The sequence below is a fragment of the Primulina tabacum genome, chromosome 7, assembly GCF_025594145.1.
Source record: "Primulina tabacum isolate GXHZ01 chromosome 7, ASM2559414v2, whole genome shotgun sequence".
NCBI classification, from domain to species: Eukaryota; Viridiplantae; Streptophyta; class Magnoliopsida; order Lamiales; family Gesneriaceae; genus Primulina; species Primulina tabacum.
This window is the reverse complement of record NC_134556.1, coordinates 42,503,544-42,520,113: the sequence shown is the minus strand read 5'-3', so window position 1 is coordinate 42,520,113 and position 16,570 is coordinate 42,503,544. Positions and strand designations below refer to the sequence as shown.

Below are 16,570 nucleotides of genomic sequence, written 5' to 3'. Positions count from 1 at the left end.
AATATATGAGTTCAATGTGTGAGCTTATTATTATGACCTTTTGTGTTGCATTTTGATTTTTGACATAGTTGATAGGGTTATATTAGTTGTTGTCCATGTTAAGGTTAATAAAATTTAATTCATTTTAGTAGTTATCATTCAATTGTATTTATGTTGGTAGAAATTGATTTCTTATTTTTTGTTCATGTGTTTATTATATTCTTTTGACCTTTAATATTACTTTTTGTGTACTTCATTTAAGTACATTGTGGTTTGGGCATTGGTAAAGTCCATTAATGTATTAATTTATTTTTATTGTTTTTCTTTTATGAATGGTATTTAGATGAAAAAAAATCTTTTCTGGTTTGATAGAGTTGTTATTATGTCATAATCATGTTGATTGAAAAATTTGTCATATGAACAAGTGAACATATATGTTTATGATCATGATGATATTTTATCTATTGTGTTTTTGATCCGTTTAGATTGAAAAATACTCTTGAACATAATATTATTCAATAAACAATATCTAAATTTTGTAATTAAGTTTCGATCGTTAGTCAACCACACGTGCACTTTTCTAGTTTATTTAAATAATGCACACTGTTTCCATACAGACCTCGCTCAACGGGATGAGGCGTGTGGCAAGCAGATTTAAGCCAGTAACCACATAGACCTGGATTTCCTAGGAAGATAAAAGGGAAAGAAAGATACATTGCACAATGGACCTAAAAATGGAGACTTCATACAGATAAAATAGACTGATGAAAAATTCAACAAGATTAAGCATCTGTCGGGCGAAAATCTTGAGAAATTATTGCCTGTTGGTATATATCCAGCAAGGTGATTGTACGATACATTCCTACATAGAATTGGATTAGGCATCAAAAATGACAGAAACATAGTTTGAAGGTGAACCTACAGCACGGTAAGGCTGAGACAGTTAGCCAGCAACATCGCATCCCCTGATATGTTGTTGCACTCAAGCTTCCTGTATAACAAATAATACATGATCATCAAGAGAAAAAGAATTTGCTTCATGTGTGTGTGTGTATGCTTCATGTGTGTGTGTGTGTGGATGCGTATAGTTCTTACAGCAAAAACGAGTTTTGAAGCTGCCCAAGCTCTCGGGGTATTGAACTTGATGGTTATTTGAAAGATCTCTGGAAGGAAAATAATACAATTCCATGTCATGCAAATTCATCAAGAAAGAAAAACAAATCAAGCTTCCAGATCATGAAGTTAGTCTCCATACATCTCCATTATGCTTTTAAGGTTACCAAACTCAGCAGGAATGGCTCTAGTCAAACCATTATTGCTTAGACAAGAAAAAAATATTACAAACAAAATCTGCACATTTGATAACTTACAGTTTCAAGAGATGTTCCAAGTCACCTAGAGAGGGAGGCATATAACCCCTGAATATGTTATTCGAAAGGTCTCAGTTTCAACGGGTGAAAAAATTAATCATGTGTAACAACATGGTATAATAATATTGATCATAAACAACAGCCTCACTTAGTGTCTAAATTCCCTATGCGTGACAACTCAACTGGAATCGGACCCTTGAGATTATTCAAGGATAGATTCCTGAGGAACGGATTTGACAGAACATATACTCAGCTAAAGGCACGTGAACGGGATAATATAACGCAGACTCAGACAGACGAGTTTCTTTGTGATCAAATGGGGGAGGAGCTCACAGATAGATCATGCTTTCAAGCTTTTGAATTTCTGTAGGAATGGTTCCACTCATCCATACCTGTGCGCTGAATGACATGTGAATGATTTTGGAGTATGGTCCTCCATACCTGTGGGCCCAGGATTGACCCTGTTCCGAAGTGCTTGGGCAGTCGATGCGATGATACAGAAAGGGTCCCTGATTCACTAAGTTTCCTTATAATGCTCTGGCTAAGCTGAGAACTCCGGCTTGTTTGTGGTCAGCTTTCCTAGTTGTTGCGAATCCAGAGATGACTTATAAAAGAAAACTTATTTCCCGAGTTGGTTCTTATCCTGACTTTTTTTTTATCTTTTCGACCCATCCCGACCCAAGTTTCAGGATGATCCGATGACCCGGGCACTTTTTAGAGATAACACCAAGTAAAATCCCATTCAAGTAATGTGCGCCATTCGACAATCGGAGTATGGAAATTTTGGTTCTAACAAGCAAGAAAATCCATTCAAGTATTAAATTGATTTAACAGAGTAATTGTTGGATACTTGGCAATCAGAGTATGAAAATTTTGGCTTGGCTTTACCTTTTAATCTCACATGATGGAGCCAATATTGGCAACCTGTTGTGCTACGTTCCTACCAACATATGCAATCAAAAGTCATGAAAGGAGTTCAAGTGTCTCTCTCTTTCTCTAACTGTGACCGTTGGAAGTTTTCTTGCTAAATAACAAAGACATGACACCATGTAATGTGTATTTGCCACTTCCAAGATATTTCTACTCCATTATAAATTAATAAATAATGTTTTGATTGTCTTGTTTAAAACACATTCATTTTTAAACAAAAAACAAACAAGTTTTAGCGATGTCATACGTTATGAGCTTCTGATAGATATAAACAGAAACATTAACCTTGAAGAAAGAGTAATATAGGTTAATCACCAAATCTTTACCTACACAATCAATCTTTCAACAAAGTCCAAAACTATAATAAACATGAGCAGTAAGTAGATTGAAGTAAAGTTGATACTCAAATCCAATTGAAATCAAGCCCAAGTTACCTATCTCTGCTCAAGATAAACTCCGACGACCCCAAAAAGCCATCTTCATACTCCCTCTTTCATCACCAACTTCTAATTTCATCCAAGTTGCCCCATTTTTCAGACAAACTTCGACTTTGAAACCCAATTTCCAGTTATTGTCGGATACTTCGAGTGCTGTCTAGCAAGTCCAAAGATCCATCATTTCTGATAGTTTAAAGATGAAGTAATAAATATATGAAATATGATCTTTGCACAAAATTATGAAAAATGTAGGAAGATATGTTGGAAAAAAAAGCTGAGAACTTCATTTATATTCAACGGAAGCTTTACAATTTATAGACTAATGAATAACAAATTAACTAACAATTTGCCAATAATTTAGAAACGGCCATTTGAATTAATAAAAAATTTAAAAAGAATAACAGAGAACCTTATATAACAAACATGAGGTGGCAGCCTTGATGCAAATAACCAACACTCCTCCTTGCATTAAGGACTGCAAACTCCAAGTCTTTGTCTAAGAAACTCAAATTTGTTTGTTGGAAGAGGTTTTGTGCAAGTTGGTTTTCAGATTTGTATAAATCAGGCTCACTTCTCCTTCCCTTTGCACTTCTCTTAAAAAGAACAACTTGATCTTAAATGTTTGGTTTTTCCATTAAAAATCGGATTATGTGATAATGATGTTGCGGCTTGGTTGTCACAAATACCTCTGTAACTTTTAATTGCTTGAAGTGTAAGTCACACAACAAATTTCTCAACCACAATGCTTGGTTTACTGTTGCTGTAGCAGCAATAAATTCTGCCTCTGCAGTGGATTGCTCCACATTTTCTTGCTTCTTGGAACATCAAGAAAACACATCAGATCCTAGATTAAAACAATACCTAGATGTACTCTTCATATCATCTTTGGATCTACCCCAATCACTATCAGAAAATCCTGTCAACTTGAAGTTTTGACACTTCTTGAATTTTACACCATATTCAACAATCCCTTTGATATATCTAATGACTCTTTTTTCTGCTTGAAGGTACATTTCAGTAGCACAATGCATAAAACGAGATAGAATGCTTACAGCAAAAAGAATATATGGCCTAGTAGCATTTAGGTACATCAAACATCCAACCATACTTCTGAAATAGCTTTCTTCGACTTTGTTTGAACTATCTTCCTTTCTTAAGCTTTCTTTTTTATTCATTGGTGTAGACATTGCTTTGCATTCCTCCATATGAAACTTTTTAAGCATTTCCTTGGCATATTTATTTGACAGATGAAAACTTCTCCATCAGCTTGTTTGATTTCCGTGCCAAGAAAATATGTCATTAGCCCAAGATCTGTCATGTCAAATACCAACATCATATCTTGCTTGAATCCATCAATAAGCTTGGCATTGTTACCTGTCACCAATAAATCATCCACATACAAACACACAATAAGAAAACCATTGTTTTGTTTCTTAAAAATATAGGGTGACTTCCAATAGTGTTGGAATATTTCATGTTTGCAATCTTGATTTTGATGTTAACAAAACTTGTTTATTTGTTTCTAATGAGTTTACCTAAGTGCGCAGAAACTGAAACTGATCAATCTTCGAACTGATCAGTTACCAAGCTTAAACTGAAGCTATCGAGACACAAACTGAAAGTGGCAACTGATTGATCGAACTGAACCAGTACAACTGAAGTATCAAGAGCAGTTCAACTGATTGTCCAGTTGATAGGTGGTTCAGCAGAAGATCTTCAGAAGCCAGGCCAGCTGATGAAGTGTTCAACTAATGTATAGCCCAACTGACCAGTTCAACTAAATCAGTGAAATCAATTCAGCTGACGAGTCAACTGATTTCACCTCACCAGTTCAACTGACAAGTTCAGAACATCAGTTAGGAGCGAACCAGTTTGCATATACGACAAGCTTAATTCAGCTGTGCACAAAGGTACAAAAGCTATTGTATGATCAAGGAACAATAAGAGACGTTAGAGTAGCGCTTAAAGCGAAATGTTCCAGATATCTATTTGGGGAACAAATTCAAGCTGAAACGGATTCATTCACTGAGTCTCACTGTACGTACAACCAAACGCCTATAAATAGAAACCGAAGATAAGTGAAGACGATGATGAGAGTTGACGATTGAAAAGATAAAATACAGAGAGGACACGCATAATGCTTATTAGCTTTGAAGAAGCAATCATCCCAGATGAAACACTTCAAAGTTATATCAACTTAGTTTAGAAGCTTATTTCCCTCAGTGTATGAGAAAAATTTCGGGTTGTTTTTATATATCAGTTTTAACACACGCACACACCACCACTCAAATTCCATCTTGCACAAATATGTAAAACATGTTTATGTAGTCTTTGACACACAGACGTTAAACAAGTGTTGGTTGGAAGGTGATGCCTTCTGTCTAGACTAGGAGTTCAGTTAGACAGTGGATAAGTCCTAAGCTGGGTGGGTTATTACACTATTGTAATTAATCAAATTCTTCTAGTGGATCCTACCCGAGGTGGTAGAAGAAGTGACGTATGAGCAGTTGAAGTATCCGAACATCCATAAACATATATTGTTTTATTTATGTTTAGCTGCTTGTTTTTGTTCTTAACTGATTTGATCAGTTCAACTAATATCAGTTCAGTTTTGTCCATAACTGAACTGATATAAGCCAGAACTGATCCCATGTAACTTTCAGTTATTCAGTTGCACAAGTTATAAAATATATCAGTGTTTTTTAACGAAAGATTATTTCGAGTGTCTTCCGCTTGGTTTGAAACCAAACCCGATTTAATTATCGGTGTATACATTCTTAGAACACGAGCTATTGCAGCTCTTGGAGAATATTGTGTTTGAAGCACCTCAAGGTGCCCAGCACACGATCCTTCAAATAGACTTTTTTCAAAACCCAAGCTCAATAAATGATCAACTATAGGACTATACCAAGCTCGTGGAGCTTGTTTGAAGCCGTAGAGTTCCTTTTTTATTATGCACACTTTGTCTTCATGGCCTTCTTCAATGAACCCTTCTGGTTGATCAACAAAGATCTCCTCCTGCAGCATACCATTTAGGAAGGCTGATTTTACATCTAGCTGGAATATTTTCCACCCATTTGAGCTTCTATAGCTAGGACCAACCGTATAGTGTCTAATCTGGCAATCGGGGCAAATGTGTCGGAGTAATCGACTACAAAAATTTGAGCATATCCCTTAACAACTAGCCTAGATTTGTGCTTATTGATAGACCCGTCAGCATTGAACTTGGTCCAAAACACCCATTTTACTCCAATTATTTTTCTATCCGTTGGCCTATCAACTAGCACCCAAGTCTTGTTCTTTTTTACCATCGATAGCTCCTCCTCCATTGCTTTTTTCCACTTTTGGTCTTTAATGGCTTCTTCTTAACATCCAGGTTCACAAATTGCTACGTTGCATCTTTGATAAATATCATGGAGTGATCTTGTTCCACAGATTGGTGGATCATCTTCCGTTCCGCTTCAATTTATGAAGTTTGGATTGGCAAACTTGATTTTATCTTGCTTGTAGATGCGTCTTTTGTTTGTTCCCAGTTCCACTTATCTTCCTCAAGGAAGAACATATCTATACTAACAATTAACTTCCTTTTTTGAGGTTGATACACCTTTTAGGCTTTAGAGGCAGAACTGTAACCCATAAAGATGCTTGGTTCGGACCTTTTGTCTAGTTTATCCCGCTTGACCTGTTGAACGTTAGAGAAACAAATACAACCAAACACTCTTAGGAATTTGAGTGAAGGTTTATAACCATACCATGCCTCGAATGAAGTTTTATCCTTCAAAGCCTTGGAGGGCAATCTGTTTTGCAAAAAAACTGTTGTACATGCTGCTTCAGCCCAAAACTCTTTGGGTAACTCCTTCTCATGAAGCATACATCTGGTCATCTCCATTATATATTGGCTTCGCCTTTCACTAACTCCATTATGTTGCGGAATATATGGAGCATTTAATTGGTGTTATCTGCCAGCTTTTTCACAGAACAAATTGAATTCATGTGAAGTGTATTCTTTTCCATTATCATATCTTACTGTTTGAATCCTACAGCCAGTCTGATTCTCCACAATTTTCTTGAATTTCCAAAATACTCCAGCAACTTCTGATTTGAATTTTAAGAAGAAAAGCCAGCAAAATCTTGTAAAATCATCTATAAAACTGATGTAATATCGACTACCTGCTAAATCTTTGAGGCCCGAATACATCTGTGTGAATAAGTTGAAGCTTTTGAGTGGCTTTCCAAGTTGACTTTGGGAATGGTCTTCTTCTGTGTTTACCATATTGACAAGTATAACATTTTAACAAGTGATCTTCAAAGTTTGGTAAGCCAATTGTCAGCTTTTTTGCCTGCATGAGCTGCATTTTTTCCAAGGGACAATGACCGAGCCTCTTGTGCCATATTGCAGTGTTGCTGATTTCAGTAGAATATGCAACAACTTCTTCTTTCATGGGATCAAAAGAAAAATTATTACCCTTCATTTTAACCTTGAGAGTTTCCCAACTCATGGAATCAAGAATGCGACAAAAACCATCTTCAAAGATTACTTTAAAGCCTTTTCCCATTAATTGACCAACACTTAACAAATTCTGGTCAATTTCTGGAACATAAAGAATATAAAAGATTTTATTTGTACCAGCAGTACTTTTTATGGCAATTGTTCCTTTTCCATTGACAGAAATATAATCACCATTTCCAATTTTTACCTTAATGATATCAGTTGGCCTGAAATCTATGAAAAGTCCCTTGCCATGAGTCATGTGGTTGGTGCATCCGCTGTCAATCAACCAACTTTCAGATTAGCTAATGCTTGCAAGGCAAGATGGCATAAAAAGCTGATCCTCATCCTCTTGATCTGCAACTTGGGCTTCAATTTCTTGATGATGAGCTTTTTCTTTGCATATCACTGCTTCATGCCCAAGTTGATTACACTTGGAACATTTAGCATCAGGTCTCCTCCAGCATCTAAATGAAGGATGACTCTTCTTTCCACAATGTTGGCAAACTGGATAGGAATCTTTTTTATTTCCATTTTTTTCTTTTGGAAAAATGGATGTACTTGCTTCATTCCGTTCGAAATTTTTCTTCTTCTTTTTTTATTTGGCCAAAATTTGATGTTTGACTGCCAAGGCTCCTTCAGATGTTGTATCCTCACTCATTAGTCTTCTATGCTCTTGTGCTTGCAAAGCATTCAACAATTCAGCAAGAGAAATTTTTGTCAAGTCTTTTGCATTCTCCAAGGTAGTGACAGTCGCCTCATATCTTTCAGGTACTGCAACAAGAAGTTTTTCAACAATTCTTGTGTCGGTAAATTCAGATCCAAGAAGACTTACTCTGTTTGCACTATTGAGAAGCTTGTTTGAGTAATCTTTAATTGTCTATGAGTCTTTCATTCTTTGAAGTTCGAATTCCCTGATCAAGTTTAGAACTTGCATCCCTTTAATTCTTTCATCTCCTGCGTATTCTCCCTTTAGATAGTCCCAAATTGACTTAGTTGTTTTGAGAGACATAACTCTTGTGAAAATCGTTGACGACACCGCTGAAAATAAGCATGCTTTCACCTTTGATTTTCTTGTATTTTTCTCCTTTTGTGTCTTGATATGTGCCATAGTAACATTAGCTGGAAGAGGTTGAACTTCATAATCCTCTTCCACAGCTTCCCATAAATCCAATGAATCCAAGTACGTCTCCATATGCACTGCCCACATTTGATATTTTTCTCCATCGAAGACTGGTGGAGCCATTGATGAAAAATGAGATTCACTTTCCATTTCAAACAGTCAAATGAACTCACAGATCCCTTAAGAAGAGAGCTCTTATACTGCTTTGATAATTTAAAGATGAATGAATAAATATATGAAATATGATCTTTGCACAAAAGTACGAAAAATGTTGGAAGATATGTTGGAAAAGAAAGATGAGAACTTCATTTATATTCAACCGAAGCTTTACAATTTATAAACTAATGAATAACAAATAAACTAGCAATTTTCCTATAATTTAGAAACGGCTATTTGGGTTATTAAACTTGACTAACAAATAAAAAATTAAAAAAGAATAACATAGAACCTTATATAATAAACATGAGGTGGCGGCCTTGATGAAATTAACCAAAAATTTTGAATGTCGACAAATGCATCCACATGCTGCATCATATCAGTTCGCGATATGGGGTACTTGACACTATAATATCCCTTTATTCTCATCTTCAAAGTTCTTTTCTGGTGCTCTCCTTCTCCAATTCTACATTTTACAAAAGACGAGAAATTCCTCTATTTCGTCGTTTGTATGTTCAAAATGTTTTTTTTATTAGCATTTGGGTTTTTCTCGGAGTAGCTCAGGGCACTTTACTAGTATTGTCAAAAGCTCAAAATACAGTTTGCCAATTTTAGAGTTGGGGTGGGGCGGGGCGGGGTGTATTAATGGTTTGCTGCTGTGTAAGGAAAAAAAGATTTTTCGCTTCCTGTTTTGGTGAGCAATTGTGAAGTAAGCTTATGTGTATTTATTTTCTTTTTGTACAACTCTTGCTTCTCTATTTCATTCTTACTGGTTGTATAATTTCAGCCTCGTTAATGTAGAAAAGATTTTTATGGTGTCATCAAAAGGTGCAACATTGGGATAAGACTTGGCAGCGGAATCTCTGTCAAATCTAAAAAACATGGGATTCGTTTCTTTTTCAGCACCATTTGCGTGTAATCATTCCTCAACTTGGAGGGACTTTGGATCTTTCACCTATATTAGCATTTTCTAGTTTTGAATGCTTTCACAAGTACGGCTTCTGCTCTGCCTGCTGAACTTCAGCCCACAGAAGTATCTTCAGCAGACATTACATTGATTCAGACAACGGCATCACAGAAGATATGGATGAGAAAATTGCTGCTAACAAGTCAACAAGATCCAATGGCGAAATTTAAGTTGTTTCACGGCCGATTTTTTATTTGGATTGATGTACCATTTGTCCTACCCTAGATGTAATCTATATCATAACCTTTACATATATGCCATGTTCGTGACTTTCTTTTCGAGTCTAGTAACTTCATTCTAACCTGGGAATTTTGAAAAATTAAATTCTAAGGACTGATACAAGTACTAATAAGAAAAATAATAAAGTTGAGTTGGATTTATATTTTAGGTGCTTAAAAAATTTGATATAACATAAGAAACTCAAAAGATGGAATAAAAAACTAATTTGGAGCAATTAAAAAAATTTAAACATAATCAATTTTTTTAAGAAAATCTACAAAGTATACCCTCAAAAAAAACTCTACACAGTAGAGAAATAACGTCAAATTGTCATCTGACGAATCAACTTCACAAACCAGGAGAGGCGAATAGCATAACACTTCCGCGGGCTCTTTGTTCTCTAGTATTGGTGTCATATTCTATCTGATAATTGATAAATACACTTATGCAGAAACAGCTATGTTCTCCAGTATTGGTGTCATATTCAATCCGATAATTGATAAATACACTTCTGCAGAAACAGAAGATAGGTTGTAATCAAATCAACATCAAGCTGAAATAATTTATAATAGTTTTTGTAAAGTTTGAGACCTATTTTGTTTGACAGTAATGAGTACAAATGTATGTGACAGTAAATTTGTTTTTATCAGAATTAAGTGTTATGCGAAATGTTACGACATTTCAGACAACATGCAGCGGAGTGTAAAAGTTTATAACACAAATTTACTGTAAGTAAATAGATGAACCGGAATAAATTTTGCACAAATACTCTGGGAAAAAATAAACACTAGAAAACCAACGAATTTACACGAAAATCAGCACTAGTGATCTTATTCAAAAATCAATTTTCTCAATACGTTGAGAAATAAAATGCTTTCTAAAACAACCACCAGCATTAAAACACAATTAAGAAAGCAAAAATGTGATGACAAAAACTGGAGCAACAAAAACAAATTTTTGAATTCTCTTATTTATAGCTATATGGTTTATCAACAAGGAAACCTACACAATATGAAAAATAAGAGTTTTATTATAAACATACTCTTTTTTTTTTTATAGGAAACTTTAAGAAACAGACTCTTTTTAAACAAAGATATCATATCACAAAAATCTTAACATAATTATCACATTATCTAGAAAGGCAAAACCATATTTAAATATTCAAAATCATATCAACAAGGAAAAATTAATCTTGGGAAATAAATTTAATACGGAAATTATATTTCCCTTTAATCTCCCCTTTTTTGCATTTCTAGACAAAATGATATCAAACTCAATTTCTCAGTTAAACTCCAGTTAACTCTCCCTTAATATGAGAATTTTTCTCCTCCTGGATAAAATCAAGTTAGCACGGGTGTTGTTAGTTGTGTTAGCAACACATGAGACAACACCTGCAAAATATGATTAACAGTTCATTAAAACAGAAACACATCAGAGAAAGCAGAACCTAACAGAGCATAACATTAAAGAAGAAAGCAAGCAAAACAAGGTTCAAAACATAAAAGGTATCAGATAGATGGTATCATTTGATCCTTCCAATTCACAATCCCTTCATCGACATCTTCCCTTCATCAGCATCTTCACCATCTGCTTAGGTTTGAGTTTGAGTTGCATCTCCTCCCCCGTTTTGTCCAGAATGGACATATACCTCCATAGTCAGTCGATAGTCAGAAACTAAGTTCTCGTAGTAGACCAGATCAGCTTTGGCTCGTAATCACTTTCCAAAATTACTGAGATAAATGCGTCTAAAATCATTTCAAAATAATTTCCAGAATTGAAACCAACATCGATTTAACAACACTGAACCATCAAAAATCACAAATATTGAATTTTTAGCAAAATCTAGATTTTCGCCGAATTTTGTATGTTGAAATACTCATACCATCCTGACTCAACAATATTCACAGTAATATATGTATGCATGTCTTAATTATGCCTAATAACAAAATGTAACAGAATTAGAAACATGAAAACACGTATGAGATATGTTCACACATAAAGTGTTTTTGCAAATATTGAAAACATCTCCTGACAACACGTCCAATTCCAAAAACTTTGATTCTTATGCACACTTGGAGACTTATTAACTTTCTTACCATAGAAGTGGTACCTCCCACACTAGAAGAACAGTCTTCTTTAGGACTCATCTAGGTATCTTTTTCAATTTGTTCTATTTTGCCTTCTGTATTAAATTCAGAAGAGGTAGTTCCCACACTAAAAGTGCAGTCTTCATTGGACTCTTTTAGATAGTTTTTTCCAATTTTTCTTCTGATACAGAGCATATTCATAATTTATTTTTCCTTTTACTCAATCTTCTCAAGTCATCTTTTGTATGGGCCAATGTCATGTAGTACATGATCATCCTTCAACTACTTTGTGATTTAATCAGATTGTTAATCATATCCAAGTATTTTAAATTTAAATAAAACAAGAAATTGTAAGTGCACCAGAAGATTATGCAACGTTATTCCAACACATCATATCACAGTATGAATGAAATGCAGAATGCCTAAGTCATAAAAATAAACATGCATGTTAAGTGTTGTCCGAGATGTTGTAACATCTAAGACGACATCCATGAATGATCAGAAAGGCAGCTACTTGTATCGCAGAAATATTTAAACTTGCTGTCTCACGACCAGGTGGCTACAAGTTTACATATAAAATATACTGAAAAATATTGTAGACACAGATATCCTTGATACAACAAATTTTAATTTTAACAAGAAAAGTGTGAATGAGGACACAACGTACGAGGACATAGCCCATGAGTATAAAATCAATGATATCTTATGAAGCAAGCAAAAGCAAATAAAGCGGCTTGGTCTTGGTGATACTCACATAGTTCTCAAACCTAACTCCCAGACTTTGTAAACAGTTGTTCAATCTCTAAACATAACTCGACAGCCCAACAAAATCTTTAAAATCAACGTGTAAAACTACAGAACAATTAACAGACTTCTATTCCTACATGTCCTCGCCATGCCTGATACAGGGCCAACTAAGAACAACCAATGACATTCATTCTCAATAAGATAATGGCTTCTGAACGTTCAAATCTGCACGTAGAAAGATGGCAAAACCGAGTTATTTATAGAACCTCTATTTAATTGGGACAACAAATTTCATCAGTAGAGGGAGTTTTACAACCTAATATAAAAATGGTCACAAAATTTTATATTAAAAAAACATATAACAAATTAGCAATTACCATGTGCAGACAACCTTTTAAAATATGATCGGAAACATAATACTGTTCAGTATTGAAAGCACAGGCACAGGCACAGGCACAGGCACACGTGTAGCGAGAGGGAGAGAGGTCTCACAGAGCAAAAAATGAAATTTTGGCCGTTTATTTGGCAAATCGCGATCATATTTCTCTCTACATCCACAGCTGAAGATGATGAAGAAGGCGGCTCGCCATTAAACCCTAATTTCATATTAACGTCCACTTGACTTCCGCTGCCACCACTAGCAGTATATCTCAACCCCATATCGTTCACCCACTTAAAAAAATCCTCACCTCTCTCACCGATATCACCATCGAGATGTAACCTGTCATTATCCTCTCTTCCAGTGGCATCGGTCACCCGTAAACCTAGCCCTAACCCCTCCGCCTCATCACCATCTCCGATATTGCGTAAAGGTAGACAAAACCCTAATTCAGAGTCATCGTTCGCCATTTGCTCGTCCCAGTTCTCCTTCATCGGCACTCTCCCATTTTCAACACCAGAAGGGTATATTGCATTCGCAACAGCATCAATTTTATCATCCTCTTTGTCTTCTACTCCAAAGCATTTAAAAAGTAAACACCAAATCTTCATACACCAAAAAAAAAAAAAAAAGACAACTCAAGGTAACAATGTCACGTACGTACAAAGAATCCTAATTTTTACCCAAAAAATAAAAATAAAAAATAACCCAGAAGTCGAAAACATGTCACAAAGAACAAAAAATAGAAATATCACGCCTTCTTTACTCCCAGTCCGTTCAAAATCGTAGGAAAAAAACTAAATTTAGACAGACAGCTGTACGTATACGCGATCGGGTGACCTGGGAGCATTATTGAGCGCTTGTGCTTCGATTAAAGATTGGCGACGGAGATAGTTTGTCTTGCTTTCCTCTTTTCTTTATGGTAAACTTATCGTACGACGTCGTCTAGAGCAACAAGTGAATCGGGTCACGTAGCCTGGGCCCGTTCCTATGTTGAAAGATCGGATCAGGCCCTTTCTTGAAATGGAGAATAACCAAACCCACGCACGAACCATCGTTTTATATTTTATTATTATTTTTCCCGATTTGTATATATAGTAAGGTAGTTAGAGCATTAAAATGATGATCACTTAGATTGCCAAAGGGGTACTTATAAAATTGTCAAATGATAATTACCAAAAATAAATAAGTTTTATTTTATTTTAAAAGTAAATAGAGCAGACAAAATATTATTATGATATTAAAATTATTAAACAACGAGGTATTCACACCGAGTATTTAAGTGATTTCATAATATAATTTATTTAATTATTATTGTTTAAAGATTGCAACATGTTTTTGCTTGCATCAAGTTTCCCGTGGGGGGATGCCAATTCTCTTCTTTTTTTTTATCTGTCTGTCACACCAGTCCATCCCCTCCTTCCTCTTTCAGTCTCTCTCTCTATTCCACTTTTAATTTATACATACAATGACTAGACAAAATATTTCATCGTTTCGTACATGGGAAGTCTACTGTGTCCAAACGACGACAAGTGATCCAGCTCGAACAAATCCGAACTCGAATCACTCATTGGATCCTCATCATCTTCTTCCGATTTTTTTCTGAAACCACACGACATAGCATCGCTCTTCTTATCATTTTTAGCAACCTCTTCAACTGTCCTATTCTTCACTCTTATCCGCCTCAATTTCAAGTCATCCAATTGATTTGTTGCCGTTGAATGTCTTCCAAATCCTTTACAATCCCCGCCAATTATGCTCTTAGGCCTTGATTCTCCATTCAAAATGACGCTCACAGGATCAAATCTGACCGTTCTTTGAATACCATTCCTCGTCTTCTCCCTTGATTTTGGCGACTTCTTGCTCAAACACGACCTAGATGCCGAAGAACAATTTGACGATGATCCCACGGATTTCAAATCTCCATCTTGATTCCCTTTGCTTGAATCAGCATTTTTCAACTTCTTTTCGTTAGCATGATTGAAAACAGAGTTGATAAAACTTGTTAGCTTCCCGCCAGGCGAGATGGGCTGCTTCATTTTTCTCAAACTGGCGTAAATCTTCAGAGCTCTTGACTTGGATTTAAACATATTTTCATCACCCATTTTGTAATCATCCAACTCATCTTGTCTGTTTTTCCATCCGACTCGGACGGGTTTTGGCCTCTCGACCGATGAAAAACAAGAAACTCTCGACTTCGTCGACGAACTGAAGAAGTCAGTGTCCGGTGAAGAGGAAAGGGCACCAGAACTGTCTGAAGAAATCGAATTTGAACTGAAATACAACAAATCTTTGTCTTGGAATGACTTGTTTTCAGATTCTGCCACTAATGAACCCCTTCTCGCCAAACGATTACCATTTTCTTCTTTTAGCATCCATTTTTCAACCAAACAAGCCCTTCTGAAACTAGCCATCTCTTCATCTTCTGCACGGTGGCTGCGGCAATAATTACCATTCCCCCTGAAATTCACCTGACCTTTTACCAATTTGTTATCTCTGTAAAAAAACTTGGAGTCCTCGGTATTATCAGCATTTGCATCAATGGACCGGTAGATTTCATCAAGAAGGGTGGAGGAAAAAGATAGTTCGTTGCGGTGATTTTTTCTTGATTTTTCTCGGCTGTACATTTTATGAAACCGGATCAGGATTATTGATTTCCAAGCCAAAGGGTTCCTGAAAAACAAATAAAAAAATCAGAAGGGAGAGAAAAGATTTGCGATCAAAGAGAGCGAGAAACGAGAAAGAGCTAGCTTGGCTTGGATGAAGGGATAGGAATAGGTAGAGAGAGTATTTATAAAGGACATATCTCCTAATTTGGCATTTTTCCGTACGGTCAAACCTAATTAAATGAGTTTTTATCTCAAAATCCATTATTTAGCAAGAAATATAAAAAGTCGCTAAATGTTTTTTTTCAAAAAAATAATAAAATAAAATAAAATTTGAAGACCATGCCATGCCCATAATATGAATTTGACGACAGTATATATATTTTATAATTCTCAATTGAAATCAGCAATATTACAAAAATATTTACTTTACCTTAGTTATATCCTACTAATTTATTTTATACGTAACAAGATCAGTAAAATCAGAAATACTTGGCATTTGAGAATCTTCTTCGGACAGAGTTTATTCAAATAATTAAAAGACATCCGTCACTGTTACGGCTTGAGAACTTAAAAGGTCATTCTTTTTGTAATGGAAAATATTATATAAAATATAACAATTTCAAATATATAAATATTTATTTGACATATGATCATGGATCGATTATACCATATGTAATAAATAAATAATTTATAGTTGATGATTTCCATTGTTTTAGACAATTTCTAAATCGACCATTTTATAAAACGAAAAAGAAAAAAATCTACCGTGTTGGGACAAAATTATGTTCGGTGTCAACTTAATTTCCTCAAATATTTAAAGCCTTCCAAGAAATTTACTAGAATATTGGCAATCGATGCCAAATATATATTAATGTTTTACTGAAATTAAGGATCAAAATGAAATTTACTTCATTTAAGGAACGGTTAATATCTCATTTATTATATTTAACAAGTCTTACTCCAGCTCGACTCATTAAACAGATTCATTTTCGATCTCGTTTTCTAGCTCTTTGAACATTCTTAGCCAAAAAATTAACTAACATATAGAAATTTGAAGTGCGAGTTTCTCATTTTATAG

The 16,570-nt window shown here is 35.1% G+C and overlaps 2 protein-coding genes and 1 long non-coding RNA gene across 13 annotated transcripts; all 3 read right to left on the bottom strand.

Moving 5' to 3' along the window:
- Positions 1-751: 751 nt before the first annotated feature.
- LOC142551065 (uncharacterized) lies at positions 752-1,301 on the bottom strand. Its single transcript, XR_012821470.1, has 4 exons — positions 1,235-1,301; positions 1,075-1,142; positions 902-970; positions 752-841 (listed from the first exon to the last, which is right to left on the bottom strand). It is a non-coding gene; the product is annotated as an uncharacterized LOC142551065 (long non-coding RNA).
- An 8,592-nt stretch (positions 1,302-9,893) lies between these two features.
- Positions 9,894-13,892, bottom strand: LOC142552371 (uncharacterized). 11 transcript variants are annotated; one of them, XR_012821740.1, is made up of 2 exons: positions 12,882-13,892; positions 9,894-10,181 (listed from the first exon to the last, which is right to left on the bottom strand). XR_012821740.1 is itself a non-coding variant. In XM_075662145.1 (2 exons), exons 1-2 carry the CDS (start codon positions 13,492-13,494, stop codon positions 10,155-10,157), a joined length of 525 nt encoding a protein of 174 aa, XP_075518260.1. In that variant the 5' UTR covers positions 13,495-13,786; the 3' UTR covers positions 10,140-10,154. The 11 variants fall into 11 exon arrangements, 5 of the variants coding, with proteins under 5 accessions (XP_075518260.1, XP_075518258.1, XP_075518262.1 ...); XR_012821742.1 differs by having other exon boundaries at positions 12,896-13,892; XM_075662145.1 differs by having other exon boundaries at positions 10,140-10,181; positions 12,997-13,786.
- Positions 13,893-14,251: 359 nt separating this feature from the next.
- Positions 14,252-15,643, bottom strand: LOC142551061 (protein BIG GRAIN 1-like A). Its single transcript, XM_075660102.1, has one exon. The coding sequence runs from the start codon at positions 15,508-15,510 to the stop codon at positions 14,356-14,358; it is 1,155 nt and encodes a 384-aa protein (XP_075516217.1). The 5' UTR covers positions 15,511-15,643; the 3' UTR covers positions 14,252-14,355.
- Positions 15,644-16,570: the final 927 nt, after the last annotated feature.

Excerpts from the sequence above, each read along its gene's own strand:
- LOC142551061 (XM_075660102.1), bottom strand. The coding sequence starts at position 15,510 with ATGTACAGCCGAGAAAAATCAAGAAAAAATCACCGCAACGAACTATCT.
- LOC142552371 (XM_075662143.1), bottom strand. The coding sequence starts at position 13,494 with ATGAAGATTTGGTGTTTACTTTTTAAATGCTTTGGAGTAGAAGACAAA. Across the intron at positions 11,062-12,996 it reads AAAATTTCATTTTTTGCTCT|GTGTTGTCTCATGTGTTGCT; the intron begins GTGAGACCTCTC and ends CATATTTTGCAG.